Below are 16,677 nucleotides of genomic sequence, written 5' to 3' on the forward strand. Positions count from 1 at the left end.
CCAGGAGAACGTTTCGTCAGCTGAACACCCGTCGTGTTCAATCCATTGAATGTACTGCACGTCTATCCTTAAATGTTGACACTTTTAATTTTTTGAGTCAACTACCCCTTTTGAAGCAGAGATGGGTAAAGACAGCAGTTACCTAAGATTTTACATGCAACTTGTTTCCATAACTTTAGATGTAACAGTGCTTACAGACATATCAACAGCAATTGCAGTATTTAACAAAAAACGTTTATTCACAAGTGCATTATACATAAGTTACACCATGGTTTATTTTAAAGCACAAAAAAACAACAAATTAAAACAGCAAATGTGAAAACATGCACCAAAATGTGAGAGAACAGAAAATAAAAACAACTTGGCGAAATTAGAGAGCATCTTTATAACAACTTGTCCAAATTAAAATCTTCAGAGAGATCCAGGACACCCATTTCAAATTAAATTCACTCCTTTTTGGCTGATGATCAAACTGAGAAAGTAGATGACAGAAAAAGTATGAGATAGTCTGTAAAAATTCACATGACAAAGGTTCTGTGTTTTTCCATTAAGGGCTTTTACAACAAACTCAGTGCAAAAAAGTTATTGAACACAGTTTGATGCACAAACCGAGGCTTGTATACGAGTCTCTAAAAGAAACTACTCAACCTTAAGATGTTAATGTGTGAATGTCATAAGACCTGAAAAGGTGCTTTTGTGACCATAGGGAATAAAACTTAAACTAACACATGACAGAAGGATCTGTTTTGTATCTAGTGTTGGTTTTGGACACCTTGTGGTTTTCCAGGTTTTTTGTCTTGCTGTCCACGGCCAGTTCCCGGCATTCCTCTGCCACGGCCACCAAAAATACCTCAAAAGAAAAACAAACGTCTGTCAACTACATGTATGCATTTTGGAAACCGTGACTGCAATGTTTAACCTGATAAAAGAAATTAAATAGCAAAAGTTGTTTGTAACAAGACTTTTATTATAAAATCAAATTGTGCATCTTTTTTCATGCAATGTTCAAATGATAATATCCATTTAAAAAATAAATAAAGATAGCTTTATGATACAACAGGTCTTCAATATAAACCATTAAATGCAAACATTTGGTTTCAGCATGTCTTCGGTGTTTGTTAAGGTTGAGTTTAAATACAATACTGTCCATACTACTTCTAAACAGGATGTCTATTACATGCATTGTGTGAAAATATATATAAAAAAGGGTTCACATCCTTATATGGATCACCAATGGACCTTGATGGCCATCTATTGAAACACAGCTTGATTGGTTTTATGGCTTTGATCTTATAGCAGTTAGAGTCTAAAATATTTTGAAATATGTTTTATATAAAATATAAAACCGTAATCTTTTACATTTTCATAAACTTTTTTTTCACTCTGGAGCATAGAAAATATTGAGCATATAACAAAGTATTCAAGATTTACACCTATTTAAGTTAGAAATATCATTTTGGGGTTTATGCCCAAAAAGTGGGACTGACGGTTATCAGGTTAAAAAGAAGATACTTTGAATAATGTTTGTAACCGAACAGTTGATGGTAGCCATTGATTTCCATACCATTTTCTTCCATACTATGGAAGTGGATAGCTACCATCAACTGTTTAGTAACCAACAGAAAATCAGCTTTTTAGTGTTTAACAGAACATAGTAACTCATACAGGTTTGGAACAACTTGAGGGTGAGTGAACAATGACAGAATTTTCATTTTTGAATTTTAGAATTTTCATTGTCCCTTTAAGTTCACAAATAAATGAAACTTCTGTCACTTTATTTCTTTAACAAGGGCTCTGAAATGTCTAACCTCTGCCGGCTCCACCACCTCTTCCAGGTCCGCCTGCTCTGCCCTTTCCCTGTGGCTTGTTTTGCTGCATGCCTCCCCGGCCACGTCCCTTTGACATCACTTCCTCTTTCACCATATCTATGATTTCATCAGGGATTCGTAAGTATTTAATGGTGCTTCCTCTGATGTAGCACTCCGGCATCCTCCAAAATTTATCTCCATCCTGCAATCCAGAGCAGGCAGAAACAAAAATTTTATTCCAGCCCAGACACAAATGCCATAATCGCTCAATCATGTTTCTGCGATCCAAAATTTTTCTAATATTTCAAAGAACCCTGTATCTCGAGGAAAGGGGTTTTATTTACCCGTGAGGTGCAAATAACTTCTCTCAAATTGATGTTCATCCAGTTGTCACAGCTGACCAGATGGCCGTTGTATGTCTCACCATTCTTTAACTCCACCAGCTGAAAACAAATGTAGACTAACTTATTAAATGCCATTTCTTTTTATTTGTTTTGCTAGTTGGTCCCTTATAAAAATGTAGTGTGTAAGTTCAGTGATTGCTGATTGTAAAACTGACTGCCCCCTTTTCAGTGAGCTTGGTTCTTTTTCTCATCGTCACCATATTGGAAAAAAATCTTCAATTAATAGTTTTAAGCCAAACCTACAAGTAATAATAACAACATTACAGACTCTGGTTTAAAAAAAAAACACACAATAGTACAATCCAATGTATAAAATAACTATGTTTGCTTATTTCGGGTTTCTGCTGGCCTTAATATGCCCTTTACACACATAAAAAAATAAATGGGGATTTTATTTTATAAAAGGCGCTTAATCTTTGCATATTTCCCCTCCTGATTCAAACAAGACTGTCACTGGAGGAATCATTATTATAGAAAGAGAGAGAGAGAGGACGTATTTGTACTAGTATAATATAGTAGCACGCACATCAACCTCAAACGGGTGCTTGACTAAAAAAAAAAAAAGTAGAAAAAAAAAGCCATCACTTGCTTGAATAAATTACATATAAAGTATGCAACTCCAAAGCTCCAAGTTTATTTCTAAATCACCAAGCAAAAAAATTGGAGCTTCGATGTTGCATACTTTATATTTAATTTATTCAAGCAAGTGACGTAATCATAAAACTCTCCACATCTGTTCTGTAATCTGTGCAAGCGTGATACCAGTGACACTCACCATGGGGTGGTTCTGTGCTGTCTTCAGTAAAGATAACGGGAGCTTGGAGAGAAGAAATCATAAAATCAACCGTTAAGAGTGGTGATGATGACAATATTTTACATTAAAGCGCATGAAAACTCCCCTCAGTGCTCTAGATGGATGTTTTTACTCATGACTGCTCAATTAAGATTTAAGAGATAAAAACATTAACAGAGATTGCACTCAAACACAAGAACAGAAATTAAATATATAAGAATTATGGCGTCAATTCCGAAATCTACTGAGTGACAGCAGCCTTGTTAATGGTTGACGCACCCTTTAATTTAAATATTTCTTAGTGATGCGAATAAATAGTGTCAAATAAAAGTCAGAAACTATCTGCGTCTATCTGGCTGACATTTCAGTTTTATAGGCATTAGAAACTGAAAAGCCAATCGGTTAAATAAAGTGCATCGCATGTGACTGTAGTAATTTATAACGAGTTTCATCTTTAAAGCAACTATAAACTAAGTTAGACTAATAAAACCAGATTCCATGCCTACGTGCAAAAACGCGTTCGTTTACCATACTAAACGGTCACCGAACGGAATACCTGAGCAACTGCGTGATTATAAACGTCGCTTACCATGTCAGCTGAGCGGCTGATCAGTCTTTTTAAATCTCGAATAAAGTTTTAATCAGCTAAAGTCTTAAATCACGAATATTTGTTGCGAATCTTCTTTGAAACCGAAGCGGTTTGCAAAACGTTTACTGTTGTACTTCCAGGCGAAAGCGGAAGTTGTCAAAATAAAAGCCCCCATAATAAATGTCGCTGCGGTTTCTACATCGTGATATTTACTGCAATAATATTGAATATATATTCATTTAGCAACACACTCAACATCGCTCACGAAATGTGGTTTATTTTGGAATAATGATCACATATTGTATACATTGATGGCACTATACGCTATATAGTATATACAGATCTTAATGTGCAATATCAACACTTCAAGAATCCACTGCCGTCGTTTTTGCACTGTGTTTCTTCGCCTCCTTTCTATTCTGTTTCTTCCTCTGTCTTCTGATCTTCTCTTGTTCGTGTTTTCTTTTTTCTTCCAAATCTGGATCCTGTGATCGATATGAAACAAGGTTAGGTCAAAATAAATAAGTAATAATAATATTTCACTAATGTATATATTTACATTACATTTATTCATTTTTTCATTTTTTCATTATATATATATATATATATATGGTTACAGAATTTTTCATAATAGCCTATAATATTTGATGTTAGTGTAGTATAATGTTTAAACAATAATGTTTAATGAATGCATTTAGAATAAAACAACTCACTTTTCCCTCCAGAATCATTTGCTTCCTTTTGTTTATCTTCTTTTTCTCATCAAAATCAGTGGATTCCAGTCTCTATAACAGAATTACAAACTGTAAGATTTTGCCAGTGTATTATATATATATAATATGTACACTGAAAATTCTCCTCACAATTTCACACTGTCGCCTTGTAACATTGACTTGTGTGAGGATCTTCAGCACTTCTTTTTCTTCAGCAGGAAACTCGCTTAGCTTCGCCTCTAAACACAAAACAGCAATCAAACAAATGTTCATTTACAGCAAGTCATGTCATACTCCAGTGCTCGAGCATTAAAGGTGCTTTTAAAATCGCAGTACAGTGGAAATTTAGATTTGAAAGTGCTCTTTTTAAGCAGAAAGCAGATGTAGTTGTGAACTTACGGATCTGTTCCTCAATGGCACTGATGAGATGGATGTCGTACTGTGTGACTAATGTGATTGCTACACCATTTCGGCCTGGACAAAACAAAAAGGACATTATAAAACAGATGGTCCAGTTCTGAATGAGGACTTCACAATATAGCATTCCAGCCTACTAAAAATCTAATATATATATATATATATATATATATATATATATATATATATATATAAATAAAATTGGTATTTCCCAAATTGGTATTTCCCAAGATTACAAAGGACAGATTTCACATCTATTTTATGCTGTGAGCCCATAATAAATTACCAAATTTTAAATGAATGATTTTTAGACGTTAGTGTTGTATATTTTTAATGAATACTAAAGAAAATGGTATTGAATCTTAAAATTAGCCGTAACATTAAATAATCAGTTTATCAGTACAAGTCAGAATCTTTACACTGGTGCATCCCAAAGCAAAACTACTGAGAAACACTGTTCCTGAAAAAGGATCAGGCTATCCTTAAAGATATTTTGGTTTGCAGTAACAGTAATAAAAAAAAAAAAGGGTCGGTAGGTCGGTCTATATATTTTTTTTTTCAAGTTTCAATGGAAAAAAAAAAGTAAATTTTTGTGATGGTGATGACGTAGGTATGAATTTAAACATATTAGCATATTGTGACGTCACTGACTGGGTCTTCAACCCGTGCCTTCGGGCGCATCATTGCAAACCTCATTTTGATGCAGGCTATATAGACCACAAACAAATTTAAATCTTTGTCAAAAACATGTTTACTTTATTGCATGAATTACAGGTGAGAAGAAAAAAAGAGGTACTGTTTTACTTGCATCCACCGCTACCTGTCAATGCAACCTACAAATGAGAGACCGTTTACTTTGCTTTCTTGGGTTGTCACTTTTGTGAAAAAAATCCTGTTTGATTTGAGTGACAAGTGTTCATTAAATCGATTGTAAAATCGATTTTGCATGTCTAAAGTTTTATACAGCAAATAACACCAATTGAGTGTCAGCTACATTAAAAAAAAGTTAACAGCTTAAGTCATTTGTGGATTAATGCGTTGTGACGAGTGGGGCGGGGCCGAGGGACATGGGAGCGAGGCCGGTGGAGTGATTGGAGATGAGCTACACCTGTTCGACCCGCCGGTCTCGAGGCCCATGGAGGAGATGGAAGGATATAAAACTGGAGCGACGACAGTGAAGGACGAGAGAGGACCAGGCCTGGGCTTTTAGTTGTGTTTTGGTTTTAATTTGCGCGCACCAGTCGTCCGTGAGGGGCTGGTGCGCTGTTTTGTGTTTATTTTGCTTTATTAAAATGTTGTTTGATTGTCCGCCGGTTCCCGCCTCCTTCTTGCCGAAGATTACAAAGGTTGTTTATCATTACAGTGGTGCCGAAGCCCGGGAGAAGGAGGGATGCGATGCTGAAGATCCCGCCAAAGAAACTGCTGAAGTGCCGCCATGGACGCTCGAGGCGGTGGACTGGAGCGAGTTGCCGGGGACGGGCGAGCTTGCTACCGGCCGCCGACGATAGGCAGGGGCGGCGGCCGTCCGTGAGGGAGCGGAGGAGTCTGCGCCGTTCGCCAGGTGGCCGGAGCCTGCTGCCATCCGCCGGAACGGGGAGGAGCAGGGAACGGGGGACTCCTGCCGGCTGCCCAAAACCGGAGGAGCCGTCGCCGTCCACCGGGCGGCGGAGGAGTGTCGTGCCGTCCGCCGAGGGGCGTCCAGTGCCACCGCCAGGCACCGCGGAGGAGATAGCCCAGCTGGTGGAGGGCCGAGCAGCGGTGCGTCTGGGAACCGGATTTTTTATTTATTTTTTCTCCTCTCTCCCCTCTCTCGTCTCTGTCGCTCCTCCTTCCATCTCCTTTTCTCTCGCCTCGTCTGTCCTACCCCCAGGTTCCCGCAGGTCCCTGTGAGCGGCCCCCCTCGGAGGGAGGGGGGGGGGGTAGAGCGCAGTCTCGGGAGTACCCCCCGGCCTGCGAGGGGCGATGGGGGTATGTGACGAGTGGGGCGGGGCCGAGGGACATGGGAGCGAGGCCGGTGGAGTGATTGGAGATGAGCTACACCTGTTCGACCCGCCGGTCTCGAGGCCCACGGAGGAGATGGAAGGATATAAAACTGGAGCGACGACAGTGAAGGACGAGAGAGGACCAGGCCTGGGCTTTTAGTTGTGTTTTGGTTTTAATTTGCGCGCACCAGTCGTCCGTGAGGGGCTGGTGCGCTGTTTTGTGTTTATTTTGCTTTATTAAAATGTTGTTTGATTGTCCGCCGGTTCCCGCCTCCTTCTTGCCGAAGATTACAAAGGTTGTTTATCATTACAGTGGTGCCGAAGCCCGGGAGAAGGAGGGATGCGATGCTGAAGATCCCGCCAAAGAAACTGCTGAAGTGCCGCCATGGACGCTCGAGGCGGTGGACTGGAGCGAGTTGCCGGGGACGGGCGAGCTCGCTACCGGCCGCCGACGATAGGCAGGGGCGGCGGCCGTCCGTGAGGGAGCGGAGGAGTCTGCGCCGTTCGCCAGGTGGCCGGAGCCTGCTGCCATCCGCCGGGCACGGGGAGGAGCAGGGAACGGGGGACTCCTGCCGGCTGCCCAAAACCGGAGGAGCCGTCGCCGTCCACCGGGCGGCGGAGGAGTGTCGTGCCGTCCGCCGAGGGGCGTCCAGTGCCACCGCCAGGCACCGCGGAGGAGATAGCCCAGCTGGTGGAGGGCCGAGCAGCGGTGCGTCTGGGAACCGGATTTTTTATTTATTTTTTCTCCTCTCTCCCCTCTCTCGTCTCTGTCGCTCCTCCTTCCATCTCCTTTTCTCTCGCCTCGTCTGTCCTACCCCCAGGTTCCCGCAGGTCCCTGTGAGCGGCCCCCCTCGGAGGGAGGGGGGGGGGTAGAGCGCAGTCTCGGGAGTACCCCCCGGCCTGCGAGGGGCGATGGGGGTATGTGACGAGTGGGGCGGGGCCGAGGGACATGGGAGCGAGGCCGGTGGAGTGATTGGAGATGAGCTACACCTGTTCGACCCGCCGGTCTCGAGGCCCACGGAGGAGATGGAAGGATATAAAACTGGAGCGACGACAGTGAAGGACGAGAGAGGACCAGGCCTGGGCTTTTAGTTGTGTTTTGGTTTTTATTTGCGCGCACCAGTCGGCCGTGAGGGGCTGGTGCGCTGTTTTGTGTTTATTTTGCTTTATTAAAATGTTGTTTGATTGTCCGCCGGTTCCCGCCTCCTTCTTGCCGAAGATTACAAAGGTTGTTTATCATTACATGCATATTGGAGACGCGAACCGTGTCAATTGGAGACACTTCAACAAATTCTAACTGACCCTCTGATGTCACATGGACTACTTTGATGATGTTTTTCTTACCTTTCTGGACATGGACAGTATACCGTACACACAGTTTCAATGGAGGGACTGAGAGCTCTCGTACTAAATCTAAAATATCTTAAACTGTGATCTGAAGATAAACTGAGGTCTTACGGGTTTGGAACAACATGAGGGGGAGTTATTAATGACATCATTTTCATTTTTGGGTGAACCAACGCTTCAAGGAAGCCGCCTCATGAGCCACAGTTCTTCACAGTCCGTGTTCCATTCCATCTCGCTGCGCGCACAGCCGTGTCTACACAACTTTCAAAGGCGGACGAGCTCGACACGCAGTAGCTGCTGTCTCATCTTTCACCTCGTGTACACGCACCGTCCGCACGGTCTCAAAAAATGCGGATGACGAAAAGGACATAATGCAGACAGTGTGCGGACGGCCGAAGTATACTTGATCTTTATCAGTGGCGCACGAGATGCGATGACGATGTATGTGGCATTGCATTATAAGGCTATGTTAGCCTATCCAGAAAAAAAAAAAAAGAGAGAGAGAACATCAATGTGGAGAAGATCTTGTTTACATCAAAACTGAAACCAAGCCGTTCACACAGAACGCATATTTCGCGCATTTTCTAGAGGGACACTGTTGGACTCGCGTCTCACACAAGAGAGCCGCATGTTTAGAAAGACATGTAAAATTTAATGTATTTAATTTAATTTTCTAAAAATAGAGACTATGTTGGGTTTTTGTTCCCCATACCACTGCATCTCATGTTTTTAAATGAAAAAATGTATTCTGTGGTTTTCCACCCTTTTTATTTATTTAACAATGCATCTATGCAAATATATATCCTGGCTCAATAGAAAACTAAAGGGTGCCCAAGCTGCAGTTGCTCTGTGGCGCCGGTTCAAAAAAAAAGAAAGAAAAAAAAAAACCTGGACGCGCTCCGAGAGAAGGTCGTTAAAATGAATTTCCTATTTTCGTTTTCGAAACTTGTGTTGGTTGATTCGTGCAATAGTTTTTCGAACATAAAGTGACAGTCGACACGGTCACGGTTTTAGAATAGACGTGAGAAGGGATGGGAAAAGATCTGGGCACAGTTTTTCCAGAACTTCGTGCCAAGTTAAAGCGGTGTTGAGCTGTTTTAATGAATGTTTTAGGTGTATTATGGTGCCCGAACCCTTATGACTTTGAAGAGAGACCGGGTTTTTTTATTTACAATACTTAAATATAATTAATAGTATTTTATTGCTTTTGTATTAGTTGTTTGAAGAGTAAAAGAAAAATTGGTCGGTCTTAACGCAAATTTACAATCGGCAAGTCGGTCGGCCTAAAAGTCAAAAATAATAAAAATTGAGTCGGTGCTAAATTGACAGGGTCGGGTTACGGCAAACAAGAATATTTTAAGGATGGCCTCATCATGACTATATTCACAATATGACAGGTCTCACTGTTAAAGCGCTCTAAACTCACCGGCTCGAGCGGTTCGTCCCACTCTGTGGATGTAGATTTTCGGCAAACCTGGTGTGTTGTGATTAATAACAACTTGCACTGTAGGAATATCCAAACCCCTTCAGAGAAGGCCAGAACAAACACACAAAAACACACGAAAGTAGAGAGCATTAGAAAACTGCAAAGAGATGATGAGCAATTGTGAGATGTGTGGAGAAATATTTGCTCAGTACCTTGCAGCAACATCTGTGGCTATGAGAATTTTAAATACGTTAGACTTGAACTTTGCAAGGTTGGCAAAACGCTGTCTCTGAAAGCAGAAGAACATCAAATCTATTAGTACAGACATTAGGCGCTGAGTGAGAATCAATTTCAACCAAGTATCACGTCACTTACCTGCTTCATCATTGAGTGCAGGGAGATGGTTGGGAAATTGAATTCACGCAGCATCATTGTGAGTATCTGACAGTTCCTGGAACATTAATAAACATTATACAATTATACGAACAATATCTATAATCTATTTTTCTGTGCTCATGTAAAAATGAGGTTGTTTGGATGACCTGGTGGTTTTTCGTAGCGCTCAAGTCATAAAAGCACCCTGCCAAGCTTTGGTTATATTTGTATCTCTATGATTTAGTTTTATCCTTTAACCATCATAATGCATTCGGGTCTATTTTGACCCAGAAGAGATAAATAAAACATTTCTAAAAACTGCATACTGTAGCGTTTGATAAAGGGAACTTTTATCATGTCAAAGTGAACATTTGTGCAATCATTCGATGTAACCGGATCTTTTTGAAACGGTTCACCAAATCGAACTGAATCGTTTTAAACGGTTTGCATCTCCAATAAGCATTAATCCACAAATGACTTAAGCTGTTAACTTGTTTAATGTGGCTGACACTTCCTCCGAGTTCAAACAAACCAATATCCCGGAGTAATTCATGTACTCAAACAGTACACTGACTGAACTGCTGTGAAGAGAGAACTGAAGATGAACACCGAGCCGAGCCAGATAATGACTCGTTCAAGAGTCAAGAACCGTTTCTGTCGGACGTGTCCGATTCAAGAACCGATGAGCTGATGATTCTGCGCATGTGTGATTCAGCGTGAAGCAAACCGAAACACAGAGCGCCTAGTAAAAGACAGTTTCAGACTAAAATTTATGTTGTTTTGTCAGAAATAAATATGTAGGTTTCATAATTTTGGACAGTTTTTGAGCAAACATGAATTAAATTCCATTCATTCCAATGGGGTTAATACTGGAATTCTCAGATTATGTGCTCTTGAAGCATTCATACAATTATATATTCAGAGATAAGATAAGTTTTAAAATATTAAATTCCAACAGTTTTATAAAGCACAGATTCTTTGGGTCCAAACAGACCATGGATGTAAAAATGGTATAGATTTGAATGCACCATGAGGGTTAACGTAACTCTATGGGATTTGCTCTCCAGGTAAAAATGTTAAAATCAAGTGAACAAGCTGCCCAGTTTGAGGTATCATTAACGCCCATTGCACAAGCAGCTGGGTTATGTATGGGTTATGATGTAAATTTGAAGATTTACTGGGATTTGTCTTAATTAGAATTGATAAAACCTGCAATGTTTTTTTCCCTGCAACTGAAAACTTACTTGCACGTGTTAGTGAATATCATGATAGACCAATCATCATGTTCATCCTGGAACTTCTGGATGAGATGGACCAGGTAAGCATCCCTGACTTTCTCAGGAGTGAGGATGAATCTCTGATCCAGTTCTTCGACCGTCTGCACTCTGACAGAAAGAGAGAGAGCCATGTGTATGTGTAGAGCCAATAATAGTAGCCCTTTGAAACAAGATGTAATGTCTATGATAGGCCTCTTAAAATAATAATTATATATATATATATATATATATATATATATATATATATATATATATATATATATATATATATACACACACACACACACTACCATTCAAAGGTTTGAGGTCAGTAAGATTTTAAAGTATAAAAAAAAAATAATAATAATAATTTTATCCAGCAAGGGTGCATTTGTTTGATCAAAGGTAACAGTAAAAACATTTATATTTATAATAAATGCTGTTTTTTTTTTTAAGTCTTTATGCATCAGAGACTTCCATAAAAAAGGAACATCAATGTCTCCAATTGCACATTTAGTTTAATATACGTTTTAACTATAATTGTTTAATGCATTATGTCACAGTGTGCAATAGGAAGAAATCTAGTTTTGTACTAGTGATGTGTGCTACTACTAATTTACTAACATTTAAATAGAAATTTTGTAGCCCACTAGTCGACTAGTCTAAGAAAGCTGCAGAAGACGCTCACCTGTATGCGATCCATTGAAATAGATTTTACCCATTTACATCAAGTTTAGATTTATATGATATCAGTTTTATATTTCTGTCCCTTACTCTGATTTGTGTTCCCAGAAGAAGGGCCTGTTCATGGCGATGCTCTGCAACTGCTGCAGCGTGTCTGTGAGCGTGGCGCTGAACAGCAGCGTCTGACGCTTTGCAGGCACAGCACTGAGAATGACCTCTAGATCTTTAGTGAAATCTGTGCAGCCCTGCTCTAAGAGTCGGTCAGCTTCATCCAGGATCTGCAGAGAAACACACAAAGATTCAATTAAAACTGATTAAAACCCCTCGTAAAAAAAAGGTATATGTCAGAATCTTACTAGAAATTGGATTCTGTTCAGGCTAACTGTGTCAGAGCTTCGGATATGATCAGCAAGCCGTCCCGGTGTGGCCACAACAACATGTGGCTTTTTCGACAACTCCAAGCCCTGAGTAACCATGTCTAAGGGAAGAAACAATATAAAAAAATAAAGTGCGCCTCCTACTAAATATGCATTCTAGAAATGCGATGATATATAAACATTTACCACTGTTTATTCTTTTATAAATAAATGAGCCCTAAACACTTAAGCAAAGTAAAGCTTTGAAAGTTACCGTACCCATTCCTCCGACAATGATACAGTCCTTTAAGCCCAGAGGCTTCCCTAATGCTCTGAACTGTTCTGCGATCTGGTAAGCAAGCTCCCTGGACAGAAAACAGACAAAAACTTCATTTGTTTGAAACATCTACATGCAAATGAAGCTTCAAATGTGGCTGTATAAATCATCACAAAGTAAAAATAAATAAATAAAAAAAACCTTGTGGGTGTTAACACCAAGCAGAAAACACCGTAAGGGTCCTCGGACAGCTTCTGCAGCACTGGAAGAACAAATGCTGCCGTTTTACCACTTCCCGTTTTTGCACAGCCCATGCAATCCCGACCTGTGTGAAAGACGGGGGGGGGGGGGGCACGTGACTGAAATAAACATTTTGTTCTGATGAAAGACAACAGCATAGTCATACTCTATGAATAATAATTTCATCAGTCACATTTGTTTTAAGCTTAAAGGGTCTAAAAAGAGAATTGCTGAAGCATTTTGAACAGAGTGCACTTTAAATTAAAAGTGAAGACTGACTTGATTTCATGCAATGTTTCACATTTTTACATGTGTAGAGGTCTATAAAATCCATCATAATATATATATATACACAACCCGAATTCCGGAAAAGTTGGGACGTTTTTTAAATTTTAATAAAATGAAAACTAAAAGACTTTCAAATCACATGAGCCAATATTATATTCACAATAGAACATAGATAACATAGCAAATGTTTAAACTGAGAAAGTTGACAATTTTATGCACAAAATGAGCTCATTTCAATTTTGATTTCTGCTACAGGTCTCAAAATAGTTGGGACGGGGCATGTTTACCATGGTGTAGCATCTCCTTTTCTTTTCAAAACAGTTTGAAGACGTCTGGGCATTGAGGCTATGAGTTGCTGGAGTTTTGCTGTTGGAATTTGGTCCCATTCTTGCCTTATATAGATTTCCAGCTGCTGAAGAGTTCGTGGTCGTCTTTGACGTATTTTTCATTTAATGATGCGCCAAATGTTCTCTATAGATGAAAGATCTGGACTGCAGGCAGGCCAGGTTAGCACCCGGACTCTTCTACGACGAAGCCATGCTGTTGTTATAGCTGCAGTATGTGGTTTTGCATTGTCCTGCTGAAATAAACAAGGCCTTCCCTGAAATAGACGTTGTTTGGAGGGAAGCATATGTTGCTCTAAAACCTTTATATACCTTTCAGCATTCACAGAGCCTTCCAAAACATGCAAGCTGCCCATACCGTATGCACTTATGCACCCCCATACCATCAGAGATGCTGGCTTTTGAACTGAACGCTGATAACATGCTGGAAGGTCTCCCTCCTCTTTAGCCCGGAGGACACGGCATCCGTGATTTCCAACAAGAATGTCAAATTTGGACTCGTCTGACCATAAAACACTATTCCACTTTGAAATAGTCCATTTTAAATGAGCCTTGGCCCACAGGACACGACGGCGCTTCTTCTTTTTTGCATGATAGAGCTTTAGTTGGCATCTGCTGATGGCACGGCGGATTGTGTTTACCGACAGTGGTTTCTGAAAGTATTCCTGGGCCCATTTAGTAATGTCATTGACACAATCATGCCGATGAGTGATGCAGTGTCGTCTGAGAGCCCGAAGACCACGGGCATCCAATAAAGGTCTCCGGCCTTGTCCCTTACGCACAGAGATTTCTCCAGTTTCTCTGAATCTTTTGATGATGTTATGCACTGTAGATGATGAGATTTGCAAAGCCTTTGCAATTTGACGTTGAGGAACATTGTTTTTAAAGTTTTCCACAATTTTTTTACGCAGTCTTTCACAGATTGGAGAGCCTCTGCCCATCTTTACTTCTGAGAGACTCTGCTTCTCTAAGACAAAGCTTTTATAGCTAATCATGTTACAGACCTGATATCAATTAACTTAATTAATCACTAGATGTTCTCCCAGCTGAATCTTTTCAAAACTGCTTGCTTTTTTAGCCATTTGTTGCCCCCGTGCCAACTTTTTTGAGACCTGTAGCAGGCATTAAATTTTAAATGAGCTAATTAAGTGGATAAAAGTGTAAAATTTCTCAGTTTAAACATTTGCTACGTTATCTATGTTCTATTGTGAATAGAATATTGGCTCATGTGATTTGAAATTCCTTTAGTTTTCATTTTATTAAAATTTAAAAAACGTCTCAACTTTTCCGGAATTTGGGTTGTGTATATATATATATATATATATATATATATATATATATATATATATATATATATATATATATATATATATATATATATATATATATATACACACACGTGTGTGTGTGTGTGTCTCCCTGGACCACAAAACCAGTCTTAAGTGTCAATTTTGCAAAACTGAAATGTATACGACACTTGAAAGCTGAATAAATAAGCTTTCCATTTATGTATGGTTTATTAGGATCAGAGAATATTTGTCTGAGATACAACTATTTGAAAATCTAGAATCTGAGGGGTCAAAGAAAATCTAAATATTGAGAGAATCGCCTTTGACATTGTCCAAATGAGTTCTTAGCAATGCATATTACTAATCAAAAATTAAGTTTTTATATATTTATGGTAGGAAATTTACAAAATATCTTCACGGAACATGATCTTTACGTAATATCCTAATAGTTTTTGGCATAAAAGAAAAATCTATCATTTTGACCCATACAATGTATTTTTGGCTATTATAAATATCTGTGCAACTTAAGAGGGTCCAGGGACACATATATTGATTGATTGAAGCACAATAAGCTCATTCTTAATAAATAACTCACTGATTAATTTTTTTTTTTTTTAAGAAATTAGAAGAAACGCAGTTTGCTTTATTATGCTATCCAGCGAGTAAGATACATGTACGTTACTCACACATCCGGGGTTCTATCTATTCGATATATGTAAAGCATATTTATGTAATCTTTCACTGCATTAGTTTTACTGTTAATATTTAAAGCAGACACGGATTTTTACCTTCTAATATGGCAGGGATGCATTTCTCCTGAACTGGGGTCGGTCGGCTGATTCCCATCTGCTTACACTGCTTGATCAACCACTCACACAGCCCGAGAGACTCAAAAGTGGCCATTTCACACCAAGTTGTTTAAAAGCAAAACATCCAAAACATAAACGCGTGTTTTAGCGTTGCTTTGAGCGCCGTTAAAAGCCCTGTAAAAGTTGATTACAAGATTTCCTCGTGCGTATCTTTGACGGCCGCGTGAATTAGACGTCATGAGACGACGCGCGTAAAAGGGAAAGGCCACGCCCATTGATAGCTCAGTGACCACGCCCCTTACGGTCAAGAAGAGCTGCGCGTTTTGGTTTTGACTACAGTCTATGGTTTTGACAGCGAAATTATCGACTGAGTTTATGTATGACAATGCACCTAAACCTCCAGGCTACATAAAAACATTTTAAGATGTGCTTTATTCTGATTAGTTGTGTCATTTGAAGTAGCCCGTGAGTGGTGTGCTCGTGAGCGCGCAGCAGCAAGCGCGGGGTCGCGCAGAGGTTGTGAGGCTCGCGCAGGTAAACTGAGCTCTGTCAGCAGCAGCACCTGGACTGTCCTCGAGTGCAGGCCGTGCAGTATTAATGGGGTAGAAATCCTTACTTTTCATTCTAATGCATTCTTGTTGTCTTGTAGCACTCAATGAATTTGAAACTGTAACGTTCAGTATTATATTGGGTTGTTTCTTTTTTGTCAATGCGTTGTCTTGTACTTAATATTTTATTTAGATTGAGCATGGTTAGCGGTAATTTGGGCTACTGCACATGATGACCATCCTCATCCTCGCTGAGCATGGCGGAGTTAGATGGTCTGGAGCTCTGTCTGAAATATTACAATGATTTACCTCAACATTAGATGTTGTCTAAAAGGCTCTAGGTCATTATTCTAGAAAATTTTGTTTTATTCTGCATGTAGAGGGTCTTGCCATCATGGGTAGCAATGCCATTTAATCTCGACCATATTGGTTATTGACCAATTAGAATTTATTTATTTATTTTTACAATTATTGATATAGCTTAATTTTGGATATTTAGCTGTGCATTTTTTCCTCCCTGTATTTTATGAGTGTTTAGATTGCCTCCTAGCCTGGGAAAACCCAGACTACTTCCGGCAAATTTCAATTCTCTCTACAGAATAACTCAGTTTCAACTGAAAAGGGTCTGGTTTTAACCAGGCTAATTGCCTCCTATAACTCATTTAAATTAAATATTGGAAAAAGCAATCATTTATTAACATTTAATGTAATAACAGTTATTCATACTTTACA

General features: G+C 39.7%; 2 protein-coding genes across 3 annotated transcripts; both read right to left on the reverse strand.

Moving 5' to 3' along the window:
* Positions 1-212: 212 nt before the first annotated feature.
* LOC132119312 (U6 snRNA-associated Sm-like protein LSm4) lies at positions 213-3,737 on the reverse strand. 2 transcript variants are annotated; one of them, XM_059529153.1, is made up of 6 exons: positions 3,595-3,737; positions 2,988-3,029; positions 2,153-2,251; positions 1,809-2,010; positions 773-850; positions 213-472 (listed from the first exon to the last, which is right to left on the reverse strand). In XM_059529153.1, the coding sequence occupies exons 1-6, from the start codon at positions 3,595-3,597 to the stop codon at positions 468-470; spliced, it is 429 nt and encodes a 142-aa protein (XP_059385136.1). In that variant the 5' UTR covers positions 3,598-3,737; the 3' UTR covers positions 213-467. The 2 variants fall into 2 exon arrangements, with proteins under 2 accessions (XP_059385136.1, XP_059385135.1); XM_059529152.1 differs by having other exon boundaries at positions 213-850; positions 3,595-3,733.
* A 114-nt stretch (positions 3,738-3,851) lies between these two features.
* Positions 3,852-15,634, reverse strand: ddx49 (DEAD (Asp-Glu-Ala-Asp) box polypeptide 49). The gene is made up of 13 exons (XM_059529151.1): positions 15,377-15,634; positions 12,629-12,752; positions 12,430-12,515; positions 12,151-12,272; positions 11,885-12,072; positions 11,099-11,239; positions 9,855-9,930; positions 9,692-9,768; positions 9,480-9,577; positions 4,707-4,781; positions 4,458-4,546; positions 4,308-4,379; positions 3,852-4,079 (listed from the first exon to the last, which is right to left on the reverse strand). Exons 1-13 carry the CDS (start codon positions 15,489-15,491, stop codon positions 3,960-3,962), a joined length of 1,383 nt encoding a protein of 460 aa, XP_059385134.1. The 5' UTR covers positions 15,492-15,634; the 3' UTR covers positions 3,852-3,959.
* Positions 15,635-16,677: the final 1,043 nt, after the last annotated feature.

The sequence above is a fragment of the Carassius carassius genome, chromosome 38, assembly GCF_963082965.1.
Source record: "Carassius carassius chromosome 38, fCarCar2.1, whole genome shotgun sequence".
NCBI classification, from domain to species: Eukaryota; Metazoa; Chordata; class Actinopteri; order Cypriniformes; family Cyprinidae; genus Carassius; species Carassius carassius.

Bases quoted from the DNA above. Each gene is read 5' to 3' on its own strand.
- LOC132119312 (XM_059529152.1), bottom strand. The intron at 2,011-2,152 runs GTAAATAAAACC...TCTGGATTGCAG, and splicing joins AAGTTATTTGCACCTCACGG to GATGGAGATAAATTTTGGAG. The intron at 851-1,808 runs GTTAGACATTTC...TTTTCTTTTGAG, and splicing joins AGGTGGTGGAGCCGGCAGAG to GTATTTTTGGTGGCCGTGGC.
- ddx49 (XM_059529151.1), bottom strand. From the start codon at position 15,491: ATGGCCACTTTTGAGTCTCTCGGGCTGTGTGAGTGGTTGATCAAGCAG. The intron at 12,073-12,150 runs GTAAGATTCTGA...GTTTCTCTGCAG, and splicing joins TGAACAGAATCCAATTTCTA to ATCCTGGATGAAGCTGACCG. The intron at 4,782-9,479 runs GTGAGTTTAGAG...TGTTTTGTCCAG, and splicing joins GGGACGAACCGCTCGAGCCG to GCCGAAATGGTGTAGCAATC.